Here is a 26,340-nt window from a genome sequence, read left to right on the forward strand (position 1 = left end):
AGGAACGAGGCGGAGCCGAGTTCCGCAAGCATCACTGAAGTGCCAATAATGTAGGTAAAGCACACCCTCTAGTTATATCTAGTGATATAACTAGATAATGGTAATATTAATATAAATTGTAATTTAATTGCCTACAGTCCATATTGGGTTGAACTGAAAGGCATACAAACCAAAGAAAACACAGTTATTTGATTGGATGTTTTAGCCCCTAACCCCTCTCCCTTGTGAAAATGATGATTTCAAGTTGACAACTCTTTCACAAATCCACTGGTTAGCTGAAGAACACGGTATGACGGTCCATCCAATTGGTCTATTAGCATCAGCCCCATTAAACAAATCAACACAGTCTTCTTCTATATTATTAGGCTTTCCATAAGGCTGACCAGGGTACCAGTACCTGAAGAAGTAGGAACATTGAATTAATTCAATACCTTAACTTTTAACTTAAACTTTTTTAATAATGACCACAAATGATAATCTAGATATTAGATGTAAATTAACTACACAGACACCAGGTACAATTGTCTTAGTGACGGTGTAGTATAGGTTTTGTATTTTATAACATTTAATACCATTTAGAAAAAGGTAGTGAAGAGGAAATAATATGTGAAAATGTTTGTTGAAATGAACAAGAGAATAATGTATGTAAAATGAGCATGATAAGTCTTACGTTGGTGTGGTCAGAGGCGTTCCATCCACCCACTTGAAAGAATTTTCTTCCTCTGTGTCGGTCAAACCCAGCCACACCCTCTTGTTTAAATTGACAACAAAGTCCTGCACAGAAAAGCGGATGGTTACTGAAGTACAAACTGTACTGTAATAGATGTGTATCTTGGAGTAGAATAGCATGCACTAATGCACATGCATGCACACATACCTGTTTTTCTTTGCTCTCTATGACCATCAGGTCTGATTGTCTGTCTCTACAGTCTTGTCTGCTGTCCTGCCAGGGTTTCCTCACAGTAGAGATGTAGTAACACAGACTATCACCAAATGTAAATCCATGTGATTCTAACAACACACAAATAATGTTAGCCACCGTCCTTTTGTCTTTTTTTCCCCCAATTTACTCAAATTGATGAAAAACAATATAACAGTGAAGATAAACAGTGATGATGTCTTACTGACCACAAGCAATCCTCTTCAGGTCATCTTGTTCTGCAGTTAAGTTGTCATGTCTGCTCTGTAACTCAGCAAACCTGGACTGAATCTGGCCTTTCTGTTCAGTCAGTTCATTATCTGCAAGAAGAAAAATCAACAAACTTCACAACACAACTTTGTTCTGATAGTAAATCTTCATTTGACAATGAGACAAAAAGCCCTATTTTGGGGAAGCATGCAAGCCAGCGTGAAGCACATTGTGGCGAGTGGGGCATGGAATGGCCACAGATGTTTGGATTTTCTGGACTGGTAAAAGGTGGAATGCCTGTGTAACAGAGTGGTTCATAACCTCAGCCTGATGGCCTGAAAGTCTAATATCTCCCCCGGGCTATAGGGAATTCCCTTTGGCTTAGTGGTTAAGATGTTGGCTTTCCATGCCGGGGACCTGGGTTCGAATCCCAGGCGTTACAATGGTGCCGTGACCCGGATCGGGTTTCCCCGTGGGAGGAGGTCAAAAGGGGGGTGAGCGTAACAGAGTGGTTCACAACCTCAGCCTGATGGCCTGAAAGTCTAATATCTCCCCCGAGCTATAGGGAATTCCCATTGGCTTTTTGGTTAAGATGTTGGCTTTCCACGCGGGAGACCCTTGTTCGTGACAAGTGACAAGGTGAGTTGGATCAGGGCAGTGGCACACATGGGCAAACTGGATATTTACCTCTCGTTCACTTCCACTCTATCACAGCAAAGGGACAAATAAAACATTTGTGGGGCGCCCGTTGGCCTAGCGGTCCAGGCGCATACCACATATACTGGTAATACAGCATGACAGCGTGTGGAGGGTTCGACTCCCGATCCCGATGACCTTTGCTGTACTGAACTTTGACTGGGCCTTAACCAAAGTATGTTTCGTTGACCCTACTTCGCTGTCATTGGCTGTAGTTTTTTAAAGAGCCAAGATGGAAAAGACAACAATCACAAACACTCAAATGGACTTCAAACCAGCAAACTGTTTTATGTGCTCCACATGGTGCACTACCCACATTCAGCATGACAATATAAATGTTGCCTCACCATGGGCGATGCTCATTCGCCTGCATTAGCACACGTGTGTCTGTGCCCTTGTGACTATGAAAGGCAAAAGTCAGCTGATCTCTCCATACGTATCTGCTCCCTGTTTTAAACACTACATAAACCCAGTGAGAAATGGTTCCTTGATGTAATGAGCTAGACAGAACCTGGCACTTTGTGTAAATATCCATGTAAAATATTTGGCTTATCAGTTAACATTTTATAAAGGTGAAGCAAGTATGGATATTATGCCTTCAATGTTCTCCATGCCTTGTGATGCATATCAGTTTTGTAGTGTAGTTTAAAATGCATTAAAACGCTAAATATCTTTTTCCACCTTGTCCTTATTGGCCCCAAAATTGTAGTGTGCTGCTGATTTGCAAATGACAGACCCCTCTTTTCCCACACAGGCCCCTCCCTACGAAAACACATACTGTACATGCGGGGAAAGTCACACCACTTCGTCACCAGAAATAGTCAGTTTGCCGGTCCTCTGCCCGCCTCTTGCCAGCACCTGCCCCAATATAGGGCTCAAAGTATTTCAAGCAACAGTCATCCACACTATTTCGGACAAAAATATAACAAGTAATAATACTCACTGTATATGACCAGGCCAATTATGCCAGCCATTAGGAGAAGACACAGCAGCCCCAGACACAATCCAGCCACTCTGGAGCGATTCTTCTTTGACTCACGAAAGACTGAACAACACAAGACAAACACATGAGGTTACTTGAGCATGTGTGCCCAACAGCATGGATTCACTATAAAGTATTTCACCCTAGTTTTCAAATCATTCAGGTTTACAATGTTTGTTTTTTACATTTTAGGTTGAAGTTTCCTTTAGACGTCAAAATGGACGGTTGGTCAGCACCTGCCACTGTCCTCGAGCGCAACCAATCTAGCCTCGGTACCCAGGCTTCTTATTTTTTTGGCTCAAAATCTTTAATCAATCAATCAGATCACGAGTGAACTAGGATTCAAACATTCAGCCTCAGATAGCTGACAGCTCAGCAGTTAGTGCACAGACCATATCACTTATGACCCACATGCACCTGAGTTCAAACGTGTATTTTGAATAGATTCATTAAAATAAAGAACGTTTTTTTTAGAACAAATGCATGAGTTTTTACATCACTTAAAGAGATATTTCACTTTCAAACATGTTTGGGGGCATTTTAACGTCTACTCATGCTTTCTGGTGATTGTCCTTCTAATGCGTGAGGGAGTCACCAGAATCTATCATGTTTAAAATGGAGTTTGAAGTTACAATGGGTTTGTATAGGAAGGGGGCGTGTCCGATAACATTTATTTCAAATATCTAAATACTGAAGCAAGCAACTTAAAAACTGTCTGGGGTGCTCACAAAAGCCTGAGTAGACGTTAAAATGACGCCAACCATGTTGAAAGTGAAATATCCCTTTAAAAATGACAGAAGCAGGCTTGAGCCCTGTGAGACCTGAGGTGCGTATAAGCCAACTGCCAACATGCTAGGCCGTGGGCACGCTGTCCACACAGTCTGAGTTGCACAACGATAGGGTAGGAGTCAGTTAGAAATCGTGCGGTTGTTGCTTGCGCAGGCTGACCTGCTTCCAAGTTGACGTCTAATGGCACGTTACAGCAACAGTGTGGACATTGTGTCAACAGCGTTTTTTTATAGCCACAAAGTCACACGTGTGCACGCTCTTCTTCTACAAGGGGAAGTTGCAGTCATGATGACAGAAGAAGGTGACCGATGTTATAATCACCACAACTGATTAAATAAATAGAATAAATGTTGTAATGGATAATGATTTAAGCATTTTTTTAAAACACTGTTGACAGTTGACTTTATGAACACAAAAGACAAATAACTTCACGTTTACCTGCTAACATATTTGGCAGCATACAGAATACATACAGATAATTTATTTTACAGAGTGCTGTTCCTTAATATTGTTTGGCACATTGTAAGTATACCCACACCTTGCGTAAGAGCCATACATGTGTTATATAACCATAGTAGAATTGTATTGTTTACCTCCATGCTTGCCTCCTGCGTTCCTCTGTACATGCTGCTGTGTCCCAGGGTCAGGGTCGTCTGCAGAGACATAGATGTCCACTATCCTCTCTTCTCTCTCTCCTCTCTCCTCCATCTCTACCTCCATCTTTCCTCGACCTTATCTGACCTTCTTCATCGGGCCTGGCCTGGCGTGCACGTCCTCAGACATTCTAGTTCATCTTCAAATTACACTTGTTTTATAGGCTAACTTTAAAAAAAAACAGACGTCACAAAAGAGGAAGTTTAGCCTATAACACTGGAAACGTCAGCAAATTGCGCAGAACATGCCCACAACTCTGCTGTGGTGTGCATTTCCTCAGCAATGACCTTAGTGAATGAAATGTGCGTATGTCTTTAGAATGCTTCATTCTTCATGCCAAAATCAATTACAACAGTGGCAAGCCTCAAATAAAATATATATACTGTATGCGCCCAACATTTAATACATATAATATATAAAAAATAAAAAATAAATGTCAAACGATGTATTGCTTGTAGCCTATGCATAATTTAGACATGATGTAGATTCCACCGCTTTTAATTTGTTTTCTAGGCTATAAGTTGCATTTAGAGCTGAATTATTAGGTCTCTCAGTGTGTTTGCCAGCGGGCCATCTCAGCCAAAGTGTCACGTAATAATGAAAATAGGCTATCATGCCTTAATGAAACTGCGGAGGGACTGACGCACCTCCAGTGTCCGTGCCGCGGTATTAATTTGTAATAGCCTACTGTAGGCTACTCTACTGTATATTGATCACATGAACACCACACACAACAGCCTAATAAATCTTACCATCATGATCTGATGAGGAAACTATAGTGGATGAAAGCTGTGTGCAGAAGATCCATTCCCCATTCCGACGTAGGACAGTGATATATTAATCAAAAATTAACTAATTTAATCAATAAGTAATCAATAAGCTCTGGTCCATAATCGGATAGCAGCGTTCCACTTGTATGCTGGATTTCATCATCTTTTTACCTCGGTAAAGGTGCGCAATGTTCATTAGAAAAGGCTTATATAATATCCTTTCCACGTTTTATTAGCCTTTTATTTGGTAATGGGGTTAAACCTTGTAAACTTCTTTATTCTCATTACACATGAGAGCATTTATTACGTGATCCGCTTCCAGACAGAACAGTAAGTTGTCAAGGCGATGCGACACCGCATCTGTTATCTTTAGACGAGAGACGGCGGAGGAACTTGTATCAGCGTTGCCAGATGTTGTGAGAGAAATAAGCAACCAGATCTAGGAAAACAAGCCCAAAAGAAGCAACTGGCACTTAGGCCATTATGAGCACTTTAATTAAACCGTTGTGAGCTTGTAGATCTGCTATTTTTTTTGTTTTAATCTTGAAATATAATGTGGAATATTTGAAAGATTTGTAAAACATTCTAACAACACAAATCTGGTACAGGGCTCCAGCTGGCACAAAACATTTTCAGATGGGGCTTATAGGAATAAATTAGCCTACATATTAACTTGGGGGTCCATGACATAAAAATATTTGAGAACCACCGGTTAAAACAATTGAACAATTGTGAAGCAAGCCCAAATAACCAACTACACTTTAGAAACAAGCCCAAAAAAACGCACCCCACAACTACCAATATTTACAAGCAACTTTACAGAAAGATAAGCCCAAATTCGCTTATAATAAGCGGACATGGCAACACTGTTTAGCACGGTTCAGCACGGTGACGTTGAAGTTGGATGCTGTTGGATGTAGCCTTCCAGATTAATCATGTCCTACACCTGGTCATACACACGTCTCAGGGATATACGAACCCCTTTGAGAATTGCACGTCAGTTTGTGAGTACCAAAAATACGACTTCCTTTACGAACTTTATTTACCCCATATTTACGACCAGCATAATGAATCGGGGCCATTGGCACTAAATCGTGGGATAAAATTTTAAAAAAAAACTTAGTTAAGGACACATGAGGTGCAGTTTTGTTTGAATATGGAGGGACATGCCATGGAATGACAGCAACTCCCTAAAGTTCGCTGAAATTATTTAGCGCTATTTTCAATTTAAAGAAGCGTGACTTTCTTTTAATAAAGGACGCCCTGCATTAGTTCATGCAGGACACAGGAGTCATAAAGTCATAATGCTTACATAATGTCAGACACACATTTCCTAAATTTCACAAAACACAGCCCATTTTCTCTCTCTCTCTCTCTCTCTCTCTCTCTCTCTCTCTCTCTCTCTCTCTCTCTCTCTCTCTCTCGCACACGCGTGTGCGTGCGTGTAACTCAGATATACAGTAACTATAACTCAGGCTATAGCTAGTTTGTTTATTATTTATTATTTATTTATTATTTATCATTACTATTATTTTACCTTTCTCTCTCACATTATTATATTCTCATTACAATAATAATATTATTTATCATGCCTATAAGGCTGCTGTCAGCCAGACATACTGTAAGCGTCATGTCATACTTATAGTACATACAAAGCTGAAAGAGGAATGGGTGGGACAATCAATTCAAAAGTTAGAAGAGCGGCCATAATAATTACTATATCATTGTGGAAAAAGGGAGGTATGTTTGAATTCAAAGTCTTAATGTTCTCAGAATTCTGCCCAGACATTTCTGAATGCTTATGCCCCTAATTATGATGACCACATTTTCATTCAATAATTTGTGGGAAGTTGCTGATAGGGGGAGATAAAAAAAAGAAATCTATGTTATTTCACAGATCCAGTGGTTAGTTGCAAAACACCATCTGTCATTGTCTCCGCCGTAGGTGGAGAGTATGTTTTCGCTTCGTCCCGCCGTGTGTGAGCATGGCCCCTAGCCAAGCTAACACTGGTCAAGCTCCACGTGACACGTGTCAATATGTTGACACCAATGCCTTTGATTGGCTAGAGGGACGCATGACGAAATAAAATCCTATAAATAGGTGTGTCACTTCAAAAAGCCGTTTACGCTTTTTGAAGTGAGGTAAGACAGGATCAATCAGTCTTGATTGGAACAGTACCTTCCAGTCCAAATCACCCGTCCGTGCGTGTGTGTGTCCCTCTGAGAACACCTAACATTGGTCAAGCAAAGGCGCAGAAGGCCAAAGCTAAGAAAGCATACTCATCTACAACAGTAACACAGAAGAGGACTATAGAGTTGAATTGATCCCACAACAAGGATCAATTCTCTCATACTCTCCACCTACGGCGGAGAGTATGTTTTCGCTTCGTCCCGCCGTGTGTGAGCATGGCCCCTAGCCAAGCTAACACTGGTCAAGCTCCACGTGACACGTGTCAATATGTTGACACCAATGCCTTTGATTGGCTAGAGGGACGCATGACGAAATAAAATCCTATAAATAGGTGTGTCACTTCAAAGAAAGCATACTCATCTACAACAGTAACACAGAAGAGGACTATAGAGTTGAATTGATCCCACAACAAGGCAGAAGTCTTAATACTGTAACAATTGGCCACCTTGATCAAATACATTATGTAGCACTAGAGAAAACTGACATAGATCAAATACACCATGCTGAAACTGTTCAAGACAATGAAGATGAAGAAGACAGACAAGCATTTGAACAAACCAGTCAATTACGAGGACTCCCATATGACACATTGCTTCAAGAAGAACATTTTTTAGATGCAGACACTACATATTCAGTCGCCCCTGCAGAACACCAAAAACCACCAAGACGACCCGTTCTACCAAGACGACCCGTGCTATTAAAATAGCACGGGTCTGCTGGCGGAGACTTGTGCTCCGAGGAGCACATTTTCTAGTTCCATCCTCTATTTGGCTCATAATGAAACTCAACAGTTCTCTGTGTCAATGCGTTCCTCTTTGTTATCAGGCTGAGACTCTGAGGTATACCAGTACCTGTAGACGTTTAATTACCGGTAACTACAACACCTGGATGGATTTTCACTCAAAATCCTTTGCCTTTTATTGACCTCAAATTAAATTCTAGGTATATACAAATTAATATTAATATTATTGCAATTAACTGGTGAAATAGACAACAGGCAGAATTAACTTAGTGACAGCATACATTTGCATTTATTATAGCATTTAATACCATTTAGAGGAAAAAAAGTAGAAAAAGATAAATACATGTGAAATGTATACTCAAATACATACTGCATACTAAATCAATAAGAGAAGAATGTAGACTGACGTGGGTGTGGCCTGTGGTTTTCCATCCACCCATCATGTATTCTTTTACACTCTCAAGTGTGTGACAATGTTCACTGTTTTAACCCATTAAGACAGGGAAAGCATCTGTAATTTTTTATTTTAACCACTTTAACCATTATCTTATACTTTGGCTATTAAAAAAAAGCAGATATACAAGCTCCCAGAGTGCCGCGCTATGAGCTTGTAGATCTGCAATTTTTTTGAAAAATCGTGAAAATGTGTGCAAATCTTTGACTATATATTTTTTAAAGCTAACATTTGTAACTCAAATATTTGCTTCTGAGGATTTTACAAAATGTCTTCTAAATCCTAACAGTTTTTCATGTCAAGCCAAGGGCCCCCAAAATTATATGTATTTGGCAGTGGACCCCCATCTCAAAATATTTTGTTCCAGGGACCCCCAGAAGCAAAGATTTGAGTTAAAAATGTTCGCTTTAAAAATACATATATTATATTCAAAGATTTGCAAAAATAATCATGATTTTTCAAAAATAGCAGATCTACAAGCTCATAGAGTGGCACTCGGTGCAGTGCTATGAGCTTGTATATCTGCTATTTTTTAATAGCCAAAGTATAAAATAATGGTTAGGTTACATAGATGCGTTCCCGGTTTTCATGGGTTAAGAAACTGATTTGGACCAAACCCAGTTCCACCAGAATACAACACACTTCATTAATCTACAATCTACATGAAACATGCGGTATTAAACTGGAACAGACATAGTTGTTACATGATTCTATTCACAATAGCTCCCCTTTTGCTAAATAATGAAAATAGGAATACCGAATGCGTCCAGTGTATATTGGATAGAAAACACCCATCATGTAGCTGTACCAACGCACCAGCTAACTAATACATTGTGAAAATGATGATTTCAATAGATTTCTCTTTCACAGATCCAACGGTTCATGTCAGAACAATCTTTGTCGTTCCATCCTCTGGTGGGCGCACAACAACTGATAAACTCAAGACAGTCTCCATTTCTATTAGGCTGACGGTCGAACCAGTACCTGGAGAAAATAGGATGGTTTTCCACTGTAATTTTTATAAAAATATATTATAGATATTAGATCCAAATTCACTAGATACTCAAAGAGGCACAATTCTCTTTGTGAAAGTGTGGTATAATATAGTCATATTTAATACAGTTCAGTAAAAGGTAGCATAGAGGAAATATATTAAATATAATTACATATGTATTGAAATGAACAAGAGAAGAATGAAGGTAAAATAAAGTCTTACGTTGGTTCGGTCAGTGGTGTTCAATCAACCCACATCCAGATTCCTTCCCTGACTCTGTCAGTCAGACCCAGCCACACTCTCTGGTCCAATCTCTCAACCAAGTCCTGCACAGGAGAGCATGTGGTTACTGAAGTACAAACTGATGTGTGTCTCCACAATGTGTGAAGAGGTTACGGCCCGCCCGCCCGCCCGCCCGCCCACACACACACACACACACACACACACACACACACACACACACACACACACACACACACACACACACACACACACACACACACACACACGCACACGCACACGCGCACACGCACACACACACAGAGGGTGGCAGTGGCTCAGGGGTAGAGTGGCCGGTATAGCGGCCTGATGGAATCTGTGAGGTCCCCAGTTCGATCCCGAGCTCCCCTAGAGTTAGTGCCGTCACAAAAGTGTCCTTGAGCAAGACTCTGAACGCCTAATTGCTCCCGATGAGCAGGTTGGTGCCTTGCATGGTTTCCTCCGCCATCGTTGTGTGAATGTGTGTGTCAATCCTCAATCTATGTAAAGTGCTTTGGATAATAGCGCTATATAAGTGCACCATTTACACACATACACACACATGCCAGCAAACACAAATAGTACCTGTTTTTCTTTGCTGTTTATGACCATCAGGTCTGACTGCTTGTCTCTACAGTATCGTCTGCTCTGCCTCCAGTTTTTCTCCACAGTAGAGATGTAGTAACACAGACCACCACCAAATGTAAATCCATGTGATTCTAACAATCAAAACAACAAAAACGTTAGCTACTGTTTTATTTTCCCCCATCAGATTATGACAACATGATACAATGAAGAAAAATGTCCCACTGACCACAAAGAATCCTCTTGATGTCATCTCGTTCAATCAGGTTGTCATATCTAGTCTGTAGCTGTTCTTTCTCCACAGTCAGGTTGTTGAGTCTGCTCTCTAGCTGCTCCATGCTGGACTGTAACTCGTCTCGCTCTTTGGCCAGGTTGTTGTTTTTCTCTTTAATCAATTCAAAATCTGCAAGAAGAAAAATCAACAAATTGATGACCTTCACCTACAGTAACGTTGGCATTATTTCGGACTCAAATATAACACAAGTCTCTGTCGGGTGGAAACCTCATATGTCCGAAACAGTTACTTTTCAGGATTGAAATTCATAAATGGCAAAAGTAGCAGATCTACTGTACAAGCTCAAAACGAGCTTGTGAATCTGCTACTTTTGATGATTTTGTGTGACACTGTTGAGTGATCGTGTAGGCCCTACATTGTAGGCTAATGTAATTTGTTTCAGCACCATGGACAGGGCCTATGAGCCATATAGCCTATTAGTCCGTTTATTTTAAGACAAATTCGCTTTAGGTCGGCTGCATTTATTTAGCAACTTATCGTTTTCATAAATGCCTTGTTCACATTATGGGGATCACATATTATTATTTTTAGTATTTTTTTAATTACAATGGGATACATGCATTGAATTGGACGCACATTAACCCAATAAAACGTATAAATGAATAGCCTGAATGTTTTCAGTTTACTTGGCACTAAGAAAATGTAAAAGGAATGAATAGAATAGAATCGCAGAGAATATAACAATCAATATATAGCCGTGGACACTGAAAGCTTACTGTATCCGTTAGGGCATTGATTTATGAAAAAAAACACAAAAAGTAAAATTCTGGAGATAAGAGGTTTCTGCCCGACATCAACGATATAATATTGTTTATAGAATGCCACTCACAGTATATGACCAGACCGATGATGGCAGCCAACAGGAGAACACACAGCAGCACCAGAAACAATCCAGCCACTCTGGAGCGATTCTTCTTCGTCTCATCAGAGTCTGAACAACACAAGACAAACATACAGTATGAGTGGGTTACTTGAGAGGGCTTTGTTCCAAAATTAGACATTTAAAAACAAGATACTGTATAGGGCCTGATAAATGTGGATCTTTGACTTCATGTGGCCACTCTATGATGTCAGTCACCCATGACATCAGTAGGCCTACAATTTGGGCAAGTTTTCAGCTCATGCCCACCCCAATCCTACCTCAATCCTACCTCCATTGACTGAAACTCAAGTTTTAAATAAATAATGTATAAAATATAACGTGCATTGAGCATGGTCTGTGCATGGTTTGTACACACACACACACACACACACACACACACACACACACACACACACACACACACACACACACACACACACACACACAAACACAAACACACACACAATGACCTTCTTCTAAACGGCTCACAGGCTCAGCCTCAGCCATTACAGTGCCATGCCGTAATAATAAATAATAATACATGGCTTTAAAAAAGTTAAGACGCTTTATGACAGATAACAAGTACTTGTTCTTAATTGACAAAATGACATAACACCATGAATGTATGGTAGAGTAGCTTTGGAACTGCACTTGTCAGTTCTTCCTTTGATGTGTCAACATCTATGTTATGTAATGCCCTGTTGAAGCAATCTAACATGAGAGTTTGTTATGTATTCAGAGTAAAAATAATAGTACTTAAGTACAGTGCTTGAGTAAATGTACTTAGTTATTTTACACCACTGACACCACCACACCACTGCCCTTGCATAACATCCATAGATGTGTTAGTTAACCACCGTAGCATTGTGTTGCTTACCTCCACGCTGCTCTTGTGCTGTGTTCCTCTGTACAGCATGCTGCTGTGTCCCAGGGTCTGCAGAGACATAGATGTCCACTATCCTCTCTTCTCTCTCTCCTCTCTCCTCCATCTCTACCTCCCTCTGTCCTCGCCGGCCATGTCTGACCTTCTTGGTCAGGTCTGGCAAGGCGTACACGTCCTCAGACATTCTAGCTCATCTCCAAACTAAACTACACTCGTGGGTACAAATTGTAGGAAAACAAGGCATAAGAGGAAGTTGAAGATTAACGGTTCTTTGAGAGCACAGTTAAGTAATTTATTTCTCCACCGACGTTCCTGCATGCCAACTTCTCATTTTGTTAAATGCATGGCAGCCTGACCTACACTGCTTTTAGGAGGTTAGAGGTAATGAGGGTGATATTATGCATAGGGATGGGACGTTTAACGTTTAATCTGTGTGACCACTTTATGTTATACTTTGGCCATTCAAAAATAGCAGATATACAAGCTCATCACTTCGCGCCGCGCTATGAGCTGGTAGATCTGCTATTTTTGAAAAATCTTGCTATTTTGTGCAAATGTTTATATATATATTTATTTATTTTCTGATTTATTGTGGGGCCTTTTATGCCTTTATTGATAGTACAGTAGGTTGACAGGAAACGGGGAGAGAGAGACGGGGAGTGACACACGCCGCAAAGGCCCTCGGGATCGGGACCCAAACCCGCGACGCGCTGCCTTAGCCTAGGTGCCCGGACCGCTATGCCAGCCGTCCGGGCCTGAATATATATTTTCGAAGCACATTCTTTTCAAATATTTGCGGGGTCCCTGGAACAAAATATTTTGAGATGGGGGTCTGCGGCCAAATGCATATAATTTTGGGGGTCCTTGACATGAAATAGTTTGAGCATCACTGATATAGAAACATACGTTTTTCAAAAAACTGGATTTAGAAATCTGTGTTAACTGTGTACATGAAATGACTATCTTTAGCTTCTATGATCCAGAGAGGAATGAAGAGAGGGAAAGGGCAGGTCTTTTATACTCTGTGGGGAGACAGTGACCAGGTGTATCCCCTTCCCCTGACTATGTCCTACTCCACCCTCCAAACAGCACTGCAACAGAGAACAGTTTACACACAGAACCCAGGCAGAGGCCCCAGGAGGCTGTCCTGTCACAGTACGTCTAAGCCCTAGCCCTGCAGTAAGATCAGTCATTTCTGCTTTGTCTGCTGTCCTCTGTCACTGTTTTTCATTCAGTTTTTGTTTCAACAAATACTCTGTTACAAATAAAAGTCTGGAATGAAAAATTGACTTCAGTAAAAGTACAAAAGTATTGGTATCAAAATGTACTTAAAGTACCAAAAGTAGAAAGTGCTCATTATGCAGAATGTCCCATTTCACAAGTTTTCAAATGTAAAAAATGTCTTTTGAAAATAGCTGATCTACAAGCTCACAATGCGTCTCATCGCGACACATTGTGAGCTTGTAGATCGGATATTTTCAAAACTATATAGTATATATATATAGGGCTGAAGTGGTTAATGTATGTTTAAACCAAATCTACAAAGTAACTAGTAACTAGAAAGTTTTCAAATAATTGTAGTGGAGTAAAAGTATAATATTTGCCTCTGAGATGTAGTGGACTAGAAGTAAAAGTACTGAAAATTGGAAATACTCCAGTAAAATAAAAATTACCTCAACATTTTACTAGAGTACAATACTTGAGTAAATGTACTTAGTTACTTTACAACACTGGCAGTAGCATGCACATACAGTAACCTCTGTCACCTCATGTTACAGTAAGATCTGTCATTTCATGCTTTGTCTGCTGTCCTCTGTCACTGTTTCATTTAGTACATGAATGACAACGTAACTTTAACTATACAACACACTTTGATATCATTGATATACATGAAACATTGTGTTAAAATACAACAGATCAGATTCGTATTCTATAGGTTCCCCTTAAACGAAATAATGCAAATATGAATACAATTTAATGCCCTATAACGGTATATTAGGTAGACCTGTGCTGCAAAGCAGACTAACAAAAACAAACTTCCTTATGAAACACTTTATTATTATTATTTCAGGTGATAACTCTTTCACAGATCCACCGGTTACTGTGGTCACATGATCTGTCATTCCATCCTCTATTAGCTGCTATAGCAAAATGAGTAATTAAAAACTCAACACAGTCTTCTCTTTCTCCATTGTCATCAGGCTGATTGGGGCTCCAGTACCTGAAGAAATAGGAGCATTTGAGTCAATGCAATACCTTTACTAGGATGCATGGTTTCCCATCCTAAATCTTTAGTTTTTTAATCATGACGTCAAATTATATTTTTGATATTATTATAGATTCAAATGAACTGGATGGTGAAATAGACAACATGTATACTTGTCATTAGACTACCTTTAGACTGCGTCTGAACACCATATAGTCTAAAGTTTAGGCTTTCTATCGGGTAGGAAGGGGCCAAACACACAAAGAGCTTTTGTCTAGTCATTGCAAATTAGGGCAGCTTTAAACTTATAGTTTGGTAGACTCTGTGTAATTCGGGGTGTGAAGTCACAACATTTTTAATTTGGTTCGTTTTACTTTCACATTGCACTTTGTCAAGCGCACCAAACATAGTAAACTAACGTCACACAGTTGAAACTGTTGCTCGTTTATTGGACAGAATTTTCTAGGGAAGATCTAGGGAAAGTCATCCTCACATTTAGGGAATGTATGAGAGTATGTGAATAGAATTGCAGCTGGTGATTTGTGTTTAAAGGTTAGTCTGAAGTTAATTCCTGTTTTGCTGAAGTGTAAACACAGGAGATGTTCACATCACATATAGGCAAAACATCTGGCCTGTGGTGTAAATGTAGTCTTAGGGACAGTGTAGGTTTGTATTTTATAGTATTATTTAAAACCATTGAAAAGGGTAGCACTATGTAAAATGTACTTAAAATGTAGGTAAAATGAAGATGACAAGTCTTACGTTGGTGTGGTCAGTGGTGTGGCATCTACCCAAATGTCCTTCGTCCTTTGCGTCAGTCAAACCCAGCCACACTGTTTTGTTTAATTTGACAAGAAGGTCCTGGACAGAAACACTGCTGGTTATACTGTACAAACTGTACAGGTATAATAGACACACACACACACGCACGCAAGCACGCACGCACGCACACACACACACACACACACACACACACACACACACACACACACACACACACACACACACACACACACACACACACACACACACACACACACACACACACACACACACACACACACACACACACACACACACACACACACACACACACACACACACGCACCTGCTTCTTTTTGCTTTTTATAACAACCAGGTCTGATTGGTTGTCTCTACAGTATTGTCTGCTCTGCTCCCAGCTTTTCCTCTCAGTAGGTTTAGAGATGTAATAACAAAGTCCACCACCAAATGTAAATCCATGTGATTCTAACAACAAAAGATGAAAGTTATGTTTTTCATTTTCTCAGATTAATGACAAATGATGAACAACATGATATAACAATGAAGAAAACAGTAATGTCTCACTGACCACAAAGAATCCTCTTGATGTCATCTTGTTCAATCAAGTCGTCATATCTAGTATGTAATTGTTCTTTCTCTTCAGTCAGGTTGTTGAGTCTGCTCTCTAGCTGCTCAAAACTGGACTGTAACAATTTAAAATCTGCAAGAATAAGAATCAACAATTCGATGAGCACCACATACAACTTGGGTCTGATAGCGAATCAAGCAACAGTCATCAACACTATTTCTGACTCAAATACAACATGTAAAGATATTGTTTATAGAATGACACTCACTGTTTATGACCAGACCTAAGACCAGGACTTGGTCTTCAGTCAGGTTGTTACAACTGGACTGTAACCGGTCAAAACTGGACTGGTGGTTGTTTTTATCTTTATCTGCTAGAAGAAGAATCAACAAACTCATGAGCTTCACATATAACTTTGGTTCTGCAACAGTAATCAACACTACCTCTGACTCAAGTCGTCTCTGTCGAGGTGGAAACCTTACATGTTCCAAATCTGCTACTTTTCAGCATTCAAATTCAAAAATAGCTAAAGTAGAATATCTGCAAGCTCAAAATGCATCGCTTCGCACCATGTTTTGAGCTTGTAGATCTGCTACTTTTGATACTTTTGTGTAACGCTGTAGTATGATCAAGTAGGGCGTTCATTTATGGAAAAAAACACAAAAAGTCAGAATATGGGGATAAGAGGTTTCTGCCCGACAGCAACGAAATATAATATTCTAAGATATTGTTTATAGAATGACACTCACTGTTTCTGACCAGACCAATGATGACAGCCAATAGGAGAACACACAGCAGCTGCAGAAACAATCCAGCCACTCTGAAGAGATTCTTTTTTGTCTCATCAGAATCTGAACAACACAAGACAAACATAGGTTCTATTCTAAAGTAAGACACTCACATTTTGACTTGAGGGGCTGTTTCATTGATATCAGTGATATGCATTAACACGTTTTAGCTTAGAAACCTTGTTAATGTCCTCAATGAGGCATTTAGTTTTGCATGATGATAAAAGCAGACAATAAATAAATAAATGCATAAATACACATGCATACGATACACACTGCCACCTGATAGATGTAGCTGTACCAACACACAAGCTAATACAGTACATTGTGAAAATTATGATTTCAGTTGATAACTCCTTCACAGATCCACTTGATCGGTGATCTGCCACCACATGATCTGTCATTCCATCCTCCAGCTGCTCTTGCAGACTGAGGAATAAACGCAACACAGTCTTGTTGTCCCCCGATGTTGCAGGCTGACCAGCGCCCCAGTACCTGAAGAAATAGGAACATTTAAGTCATTACAATAGCTTTTCTAGGATGCTTTCCCACCCTAAATCTTTAGTTTTTTAATCATGACCTCAAATTATATTTTAGATATTATTATAGATTCAAATCAACTGAATAGTGAAATAGACAACATGTATACTTGTCATTAGACTACCTTTAGACTGAGTCTAAAGACCAGATAGTCTAAAGTTTAGACTTTCTATCAGGCAGGAAGGGGCCAAACACACGAAGGGCACTTTTTTCAAGTCATTGCAATTTAGGGCAGCTTCACGCCTAATACTTCGGTAGACTCGGTGTAATTCGGGGATGAAGTCGCAACATTGTTGCATTTTTTCATTTGGTTCAGTTTACTTTCACATCGCACTTTGTCAAGTGCACCAAACATTGTTGAAACTGTTGCTCATTTATTGGACATAATTATCTAGAGAAAGTCATTCTCACATTTAGGGAATATATGTACAGTATGTGAATTGAATTGCAGCCGTGGATTTGTGTTTAAGGCTGAAGTGTGACGTTTTTGAAGTATTCATGTGGGTTTTGCTGAAGTGTAAACACAGGAGATTCTTATTGGCTTGTACGTAGAATGTATGAAGAACATTATTTAGGTCTCCGTCAGGTCAGGTAGGTTATTGTAGGCCAGCAATATGTTTGGAATTCGCCAATCAGGATGAAATATGAAAAATCGGACAGATCCGTTTTGATCACTTGACTTATAGAGATAATGTGTACCGATTTGTGTGATGTTTGGACAAAGTTTGTGGGAGTTATATAAAATAAAATATTTTGCAAAAATCAGCCTCCTGGTGGTGCTATAATAGGGCAATGTCAAAAGGGTGGCATTTCTTCCTCAACATAGTGCGAATGTGCGTGCAAAGTTTCACCGCAATCAGACGCTGCTTTCATGATTTGCGGCATTTTTTTCAAAACTAGCCACTAGTTTTTTCTTTTGAAAACATGCTTAAGGGCGCGCTCCCACCAAGAGTTGGCTGGCCGCTGTTTGCAGAATCTGCCAATGCATTGTCAATGCAAATGCGTTGATTCACGCAAGAGCAGATTTTTCCGCTAGTCGCGCAGACCTTGCGTTTATCTGCTCTCCGCGACTAAGCATAAAACTGCTGGAGGCAGGCGCTGATTTTCTCCCTCTGTCCAATCGGGTGAGTCGAAGGCGGACCGTCTCAAGACTCAGGAAGCAACATGGTGCTCAAGGCAGCAGGCACAGGCGGTGCGGGCTACGGGGAGGCTCCTGAAAGTGAGTGACAGGCGCGACACTCCCGTTTTTTAGAATCCCGCTGGCTGCAAAAAACTGTGGCCGCGCACAACCTGCGTTTAACAGCGGCCAGCCAACTCTTGGTGGGAGCGCACCCTAAATCCTTTTTTAACATGGGCGTCAATGGGAAATTGTGACATCACCTATTTCAGCATTTTTCAATATGTTCCAATATGTGGGATTTCTTAAGACTTTTGATATGTTATTACTAACATATTTATGAAACAAACAAAAGTTGAAAGAGTTTCTGTTGCAATTTGTCCTAGGTCATTTTGTATAATGCCTATACTATTACAGCTTAGAGGAAGCCTTCCTAACCAAAGTGACAAAATATCATCAGCTAGAGCAGACCATCTCACAGCTAGGCTAGATATGTAAACTTTTGTTTTTTATCTTTGGTAGCTTAGAGCACACGTGCATACGTTGGTTGTGAGGGGCCTTCAAATGGCCGGCCTCTCCAAAAGGAGAGCCAAACAGTTAGCGAGGTACTGCTCAATATCAGCTATTATAGGAAGCCGTTCAATTTGGAGGAGATGTTGTTTTCTTTATTCATGATTGATGTCTGCCTGATTGAATCAGAATCAGAATCAGAATCAGTTTTATTGTCACATCACAGGTTTACAAGGTAAAAAAGTGGGTGAAATTCGTTTTTGTACATCGTTCCCATCGCAACGTTAATTTCCATAGAAAGAAGAGGGGGGGGGGGGGGAGAAGAAGAGGGGTGGGGGGCAAGTGGGAAGGAGATCAAAACAAGAGAGCAACAGAAGGCCAGACAAGTTATCTACATATTTACAAAGTACCTGAGATTGATAATAAAAAACTAAGGTGCCTGAGCATAGCAGCAATGTATGTATACTGTGCATGTTATACTTATACTGTGCATGATATACATATGGACGTTAAGGTGCTTAGAGAAAAAAGAGCACAATAAAAAAAGACAAAAAAAAGTCAGTGCGTTATACATGGGATTAAGGTGCAAAAGGTCAGTGCGTGTCCACCTAGGGTGGACTGACCCTAGTATAATCCGCAAGTAGCTCCGTGAGGGAGTGCAACAAAAAAGTCATTTGTACCTGGTGTAGTCCACAGGTGTGTCCACAGGTGTGTCCGGTGTGTCAACTGTTCTGCCGTCTATGCACTTTGTAACTGTCTGTTTTCCCATTATCTGACTGCACTGGCAGTGTTTATGTCCTTTGTGCAAGGTATTCTTGTACTTCTGTTTATCTGGACATAACATAAATACATATTTCAAATTAGTGTGTGCTGTTTTACAGTCATGTTTTACGTGTGTGTGTGTGTGTGTGTGTGTGTGTGTGTGTGTGTGTGTGTGTGTGTGTGTGTGTGTGTGTGTGTGTGTGTGTGCGTGTGTGTGTGTGTGTGTGTGTGTGTGTGTGTGTGTGTGTGTGTGAGAGTGTGTGTGTGTGTGTGTGTGTGTGTGTGTGTGTGTGTGTGTGTGTGTGTGTGTGTGTGTGTGTGTGTGTGTGTGTGTGTGTGTGTGTGTGTGTGTGTGTGTGTGTGTGTGTGTGTGTGTGTGTGTGTACCCAGCTTAGCTAGACCAAGCACATTGTCGTTCCTTTTGTCACCTGTAGAATTTGTGTGTCTACATTACTATCCTCTCTTCTCTCTCTCCCCCATGTCTTAATTCTCTCCTCTCTCCATCATGTCTGACCTTCTTTGTCAGCTCTGGGCTGGGATTTTCATACACGTGCTCAGACATTATAGGTGATGATCAAAGTGTTATATGAATGTCTTTGTGTGTGTGCTGTGTATTTTATATAGTGTGCGTGATACAAAGAAACAACTCCAACGTTTGCATCTTCAGTTACAAACTCTGACTCTGCGTGTCTTGGATTCTTCTCTTTGCAGAAAAGGGAGCAAGTTGGTTTAACCTTTTAACACAATGCAGCATGTCTATCAGGTGGCAGAGAAGGAGGAAGTATACTACTGCAAGGGTTCCCAAACTTTAAATAAAAATAAAAACGAAATAATCATATTTGAACCGAAGACCCCCCACCCTGACAAGCACTTGGAACATTTAGTTTGACTTGGTTCCACAGATAAATATTGTGAAAATAGTCAAACTACAAGGTCACAGATTTTAGTTTGGCTCTTTCTTACATAGTATTTGGCAATTTGGCCAATCTGGTATTAAAAAGTCATTAAATTGTCACTTTAGAAATGTGCAGATACCCTGTATACACTTATACTGTATGTTGGTTTGTTTACTGTCGAGTGAGAACATAATGTTGCACATTAAGCTAATCCTCTGGGGACTCCCCAAAATTATTTGGGGACCCCCCTGGGGGTCCCGGCCCCAGTTTGGGAACCACTGTACTACTGTACATAGTGTAACACAAAAAATAAAATCTAAATATTGGAGTCATAATAGCCACCTCTTGCAGAAATGACAGCTTAGCAATGCTAAGATTTTTGTTTTTGCACAAGCGAAATGTTTCTAAAGAGTTTATTGTTCTGAAACGTCACACCAACCCTGCTGTAGAACTTCCCACAGAGTGCATGGGTTGTTTAAACGAACCAACGATCAACACACCACCTTGACTGACTGACTGACTGGGTACCCTGGAGCCTTCCTTACACTGCTTCACCACTGGTACCTTCAGCAGGAACATCTGGAACTTCTAGTAGTAAAACTGTTACTTTTCAGGATTCAAATTCAAAAATAGCAAAAGTGGCAGATCTACAAGCTCAAAACGTGACGCTTCGTGGTGCGTTTCAAGCTTGTAGATCTGCTACTTTTGATACTTTTGCGTGATGCTGTAGTATGATCAAGTAGGGCGTTCATTTTACAAAATAACACAAAAGTTAAAGTATGGGGATAAGAGGTTTCTGCCCGACAGCACAATGATATTATTAAAGAGTTGGGACACATGTATGAAGTGTTTGTTGTGTGGAAGAGGAACAGTTAGTGGTCATCTTTCAAAAGGGAGAACTAGCTACTAATATATCATTGTTACATTTGGTTACTGTAACAATATGATGTTTATTTTTCTTTGGTGTTTTGGGTGAGGGGTGGATAGTGGAGGGGTTGTGTTCATCAAGATTTATTTATTTTGGGGGGAATCAGCACTCTTGCATCACACCACTGAGTTATTGGGGGTCCATGGCCTAATGCAGTGGTTCTCAAACTTTTTCATGTCAAGGCCCCCCAAAATGACATGCGGAACCCCATCTCAAAGATGTCTTGTTCCAGGGACCTCCAGAAGCAAAGATTGAAGTTAATATGTTTGCTTTGAAGATATATACAGGATTTGCACACATTTTCAAAGAATTTCAAAAATAGCAAGCTCATGAGCTTGTATACCTGCTATTTTTTCATAGCCAAAGTATAAAATATGGTTAAAATGATTGTGACGCTATATTAACGATAACCACTGGCCTAATGTATACAAGCTCACAAATGGCACCCAAGGCTCACAGCACAAGGTTAAACAAGAACATGTATTATCTTTGTTTTTCAAAAGATAAAGAGCATATTATGTCACACAAATGTTTTCATCTTTGTCATATCGCTGCAAAAAATGTGTTTCTATCATTTCTCTGCTCTCATAAACAGACCATTGATTTAGTGAATTCTATGAATAAATGTAAGTGGTAGATAAGTCGTCTCATCATGATAGAAAGGCAGCTTGTTAACCCATCAAGACTGGGAAAGCATCTGTCATTTTAGATTTCAACCACTTCAACCATTATTTTATACTTTGGCTATTCAAAAATAGCAGATATACAAGCTCATAGGAGTTTTTAGATCTGCTATTTTTTGTAAAAACATGAAAATATGTGCAAATCTTTGAATAATATAAATAAAAAATATATAAATATATATATATATATATATTTTTTAAGCGAACATATGTAACTCAAATCTTTGCTTCTGGGGTCACTGGAACTAAATATTTTGAGACGGGGGTCCGCGGCCAAATACATATCATTTTGGGGGGCCTTGACATGAAAAAGTTTGAGAACCACTGATATTATAGCAAACATAAGTGTTTTAGAAAACTGTTAGGATTTAGAAGACATTTGTAGAATCGATCGGCCTCAGGTCTTAATGGGTTAATAGAGGATATACTGAACAGTAGCATACCGTAACCTCTGTCACCTCATGTTACAGTAAGATCTGTCATTTCATGCTTTGTCTGCTGTCCTCTGTCACTGTTTCATTTAGTACATGAATGACAACTTAACTTTAACAATACAACACAACACACTTTATTGATATACATGAAACATTGTGTTAAAATACAACAGATTAGATTAATGTCATTCCTATTCTACATGTTCCCCTTAAACGAAATAATGAAAACAAAAAAAAAACTTGCAAGGCAGACAAACAAGAACAAATGTCCTTATGAAACACATCCATCATGTAGCTGTACAAACATACAAGCTAATACATTGTGAAAATGATGATTTCAGTTGATAATTCTTTCACAGACCCACTTGATCGGTGATCTACCACTGTCACATGATCTAACATTCCATCCTCTAGCTGCTCTAGCAGGCTGATGAATAAACTCAACACAGTCTTTTCCTTCGTTGTTATTAGGCTGACCAGGGCGCCAGTACCTGAAGAAATAAGAACATTCAAGTCATTACAATACCTTTACTAGGATGCATGGTTTTCCATCCTAAATCTTTAGTTTTGTAATCATGACCTCAAATGTTATTTTAGATATTATTATAGATTCAAATTAACTGGATAGTAAAATAGACAATATGTATACTTGTCTTAGACTACCTTTAGACTGAGTCTGAAGACTGTGGTAAATATGACCAAATTCTGAATTTGTTTTGACTTTCCACCTTCAACTGCTTATCCGGAGTCGGGTTGAAAAACAGATCTTTTCAGTACCGTTTTGGACCACACTTATGTGTAAAGACATCTGATAGGAATCTAATATGTGACGATGTGACCTTCATTTAAACATATACAGTATATGAGTGCTGCATTGACCCTATGCTTTTAAAAGTCAAGTCAAAGCTGTTTGTTGCTCTACTTCTATGTATCTGCTACTATAATTGAAGAGCAATATGGGGGCAGATATAGGCAAAACATCTGAAATGGCTTTCAAGACCTGTGGAGTAAATGTAGCTTTAGGGACAGCGCATTAGATTTGTATTTTATAGCATTATTTTAAACCATATAGAAAAACTAAGCAAAGAGGAAATATGTGTTATGTAGTGTTGTTGAAATGAACAAGAGAAGAATGAAGGTAAAATGAAGATGATAAATCTTACCTTGGTTCGGTCAGTGGCGTTTCATTCACCCACTTCCAGTGTCCTTCCCGGTCTATGTCAGTCAGACCCAGCCACACTCTCTGGTTTAAACTGACAACAAAATCCTGGACAGAAATTCTGCTGGTTACTGAAGTACACACTGTACAATAGATTTATATAGGTTACAGCATTCACTAATGTGTGCACGCACGCACGCACGCACACACACACACACACACACACACACACACACACACACACACACACACACTCACTCACTCACTCACTCACTCACTCACTCACTCACTCACTCACACTCACACTCACACTCACACTCACACTCACACTCACACACACACACACACACACACACACCTGTTTTTCATTGCTGTTTATGACCATCAGGTCTGAGTTTCTGTTTCTACACCACTGTCTGCTGTGCTGCCAGTTTGTCTTCCCAATAGAGATGTAATAAAAACTGCTGCCAAATGTCTTCCATCCAGTTAATATTAACAACAAAAGAATAAAGTTAGCCTGTTTCATTTTCTCAGATTAATGACAAATGATGAACAACATGAAATAACAATGAAGAAAAGCAGTGATGTCTGACTGACCATACATGATCCTCTTCAGGTCATCTCGCTCTTCAGTTAAGTTGTTATATCTCGTCTCTAATTGGTCAAACATTGACTTTAGCTGTTCTTTCTTTTCAGTCAGGTTGTTATATTTGGTCTCTAGCTTAGTGGACTGTAACAAGTTTTTCTGTTCATCCAGCTTACTATATATAGTGGCCAACTGGTCAGAACTGGACTGTTCTTTCTCTTCAGTCAGGTTGTTAAATCTGCTCTCTAAATGGTCAAAACTGGACTGTAACTCATCTCGCTCTTTAGCCAGGATGTTGTTTTTCTCTTCAATTAATTCAGAATCTGCAGGAAGAATAATCAACAAACGTGTGAGCTTCGCGTACAACTGATAGCAAATCAAGCAACAGTCAACACTAAACATAATAATCAAAACAATTTCTGACTCTCATTATCATATAACATGCAAATATACTGTTTAGTTCATAGAATAACACTCACAGTATATGACCACACCAACTATGACAGCCAATGACACCAGAAACAATCCAGCCACTCTGGAGCGATTCTTCTTTGTCTCATTAGAGTCTGAACAACACAAGACAAACACAGGAGGTTACTTCAAAGTTACTATTCTAAAGTAAGACACTCACATGTTGGAAAAAAAGTGTCACTGCTCTTACACAATTATTTGTAAGAATACAAGTATGCTATTAGGGAATGGCAACTTGAGGGTCTGCTTAATTGATATCAGTAATTTGCTAAACACATTTAGCTTGGAAAACTTTAATGTCCTCAATGAGGTATTTAGTTTTGCATAATGATAAAAGCAAAATAAATATACATAAATGCATAAATATACATGCATAAGATACATTTATAAATAAAACATAGCATACAAAGTGTTGAGTGTATGTATGCTTGGTAATATGTCAAAAAATAAATAATACAAAAAAGTAAAACACTACGTTTAGAAACATTATACATGAGGGATGAGTTACACAGTCAGCAATGTAACAGTTTGTGCATGCATGCATGTGTGTGTGTGTGTGTGTGTGTGTGTGTGTGTGTGTGTGTGTGTGTGTGTGTGTGTGTGTGTGTGTGTGTGTGTGTGTGTGTGTGTGTGTGTGTGTGTGTGTGTGTGTGTGTGTCACACACAAGTTACCTCCACACTGCTCTTGTGCTGTGTTCTTCTGTACAGCATGCTGCTGTGTCCCAGGGTCAAGGTCATCTGTAGAGACATAGATGTCTACTATCCTCTCTTCTCTCTCTCCTCTCTCCTCCATCTCTCCTCGGCCATGTCTGACTTCCATTGCCAGGTCTGGGCAGATGCGATTGTCATACACAGGCTCAGACATTCTAGCTGATGATCATTCTGTTATGTCTGTGTGCTGTATATATAGAGGAAAAACACTACTCCAACATTTGTATCTTTTGTTCTTCATATTTGCGTAAAAGGGAAGACGTTGGATTGAACACAATGCAACATGTCTGTCAGGTGTCAGAAAGAGGAATTATATGAAACACAAAAAGAAAAATCTAAATATTGGAGTCATAATAGCCACAACTAGAAGTGTCATTCTTTGCATGAGTGAAATGCTTCTAAAGAGCTTATTTTTCTCAAAGTTCACACTTTGAGAACTACAACTTCCCACACATATGCATGGGTTGTTTAAACTAAGCCAGTGGTTCTCAATCTCAACCTTTTCAGGCTGTGACCCCAAAAATAATCATATTTGAACTGGGGACCCCCCTACCCTGATAAGCACTTGGAATATAGTAGTTGAGGCATTTAGTTTTGTCTGACTCGGTTACACAGATAAATATTGTAAAACAAAAAAGGGTGATATAAAAATGAGGGAAAAGGTTTGAAAATATCAGATCTACAAGCTCGTTGTGAGCTTGTAGATCTGCTATTATTTGACAATTTGGCCAATGTTTTTATACATTTTGGTATAGTTTGTTGACTACTTTTGATGCAGTTATGGTCTCTTTTCTTTTTCTTTCTTCTCTCTTTCTTTTTTTTTTAGGTATTAAAAAGGACTGAAAGGTCCTTAAATTGACCCCCTGTGGGTCCCGACCCACAGGCAGGCCCGGATTAACCCTGTGTGGTGCCCC

The 26,340-nt window shown here is 39.6% G+C and overlaps 2 protein-coding genes across 2 annotated transcripts; both read right to left on the reverse strand.

Moving 5' to 3' along the window:
• Positions 1-201: 201 nt before the first annotated feature.
• LOC308073313 (uncharacterized protein) lies at positions 202-12,468 on the reverse strand (the record flags this gene model as incomplete). The annotated part of the gene is made up of 6 exons (XM_080412189.1): positions 202-397; positions 671-774; positions 10,245-10,378; positions 10,474-10,647; positions 11,369-11,470; positions 12,279-12,468. 6 exons carry the CDS (start codon positions 12,466-12,468, stop codon positions 202-204), a joined length of 900 nt encoding a protein of 299 aa, XP_080268315.1.
• A 10,381-nt stretch (positions 12,469-22,849) lies between these two features.
• LOC308098062 (uncharacterized protein) lies at positions 22,850-25,580 on the reverse strand (the record flags this gene model as incomplete). Its single annotated transcript, XM_080446281.1, has 5 exons — positions 22,850-22,990; positions 23,663-23,766; positions 24,017-24,567; positions 24,724-24,810; positions 25,388-25,580. The coding sequence occupies 3 exons, from the start codon at positions 25,578-25,580 to the stop codon at positions 24,194-24,196; spliced, it is 654 nt and encodes a 217-aa protein (XP_080302407.1). The 3' UTR covers positions 22,850-22,990; positions 23,663-23,766; positions 24,017-24,193.
• Between the last annotated feature and the right edge of the window lie 760 nt (positions 25,581-26,340).

Source organism: Gymnoscopelus braueri, assembly GCF_963280865.1.
Source record: "Gymnoscopelus braueri genome assembly, chromosome: 2".
NCBI classification, from domain to species: Eukaryota; Metazoa; Chordata; class Actinopteri; order Myctophiformes; family Myctophidae; genus Gymnoscopelus; species Gymnoscopelus braueri.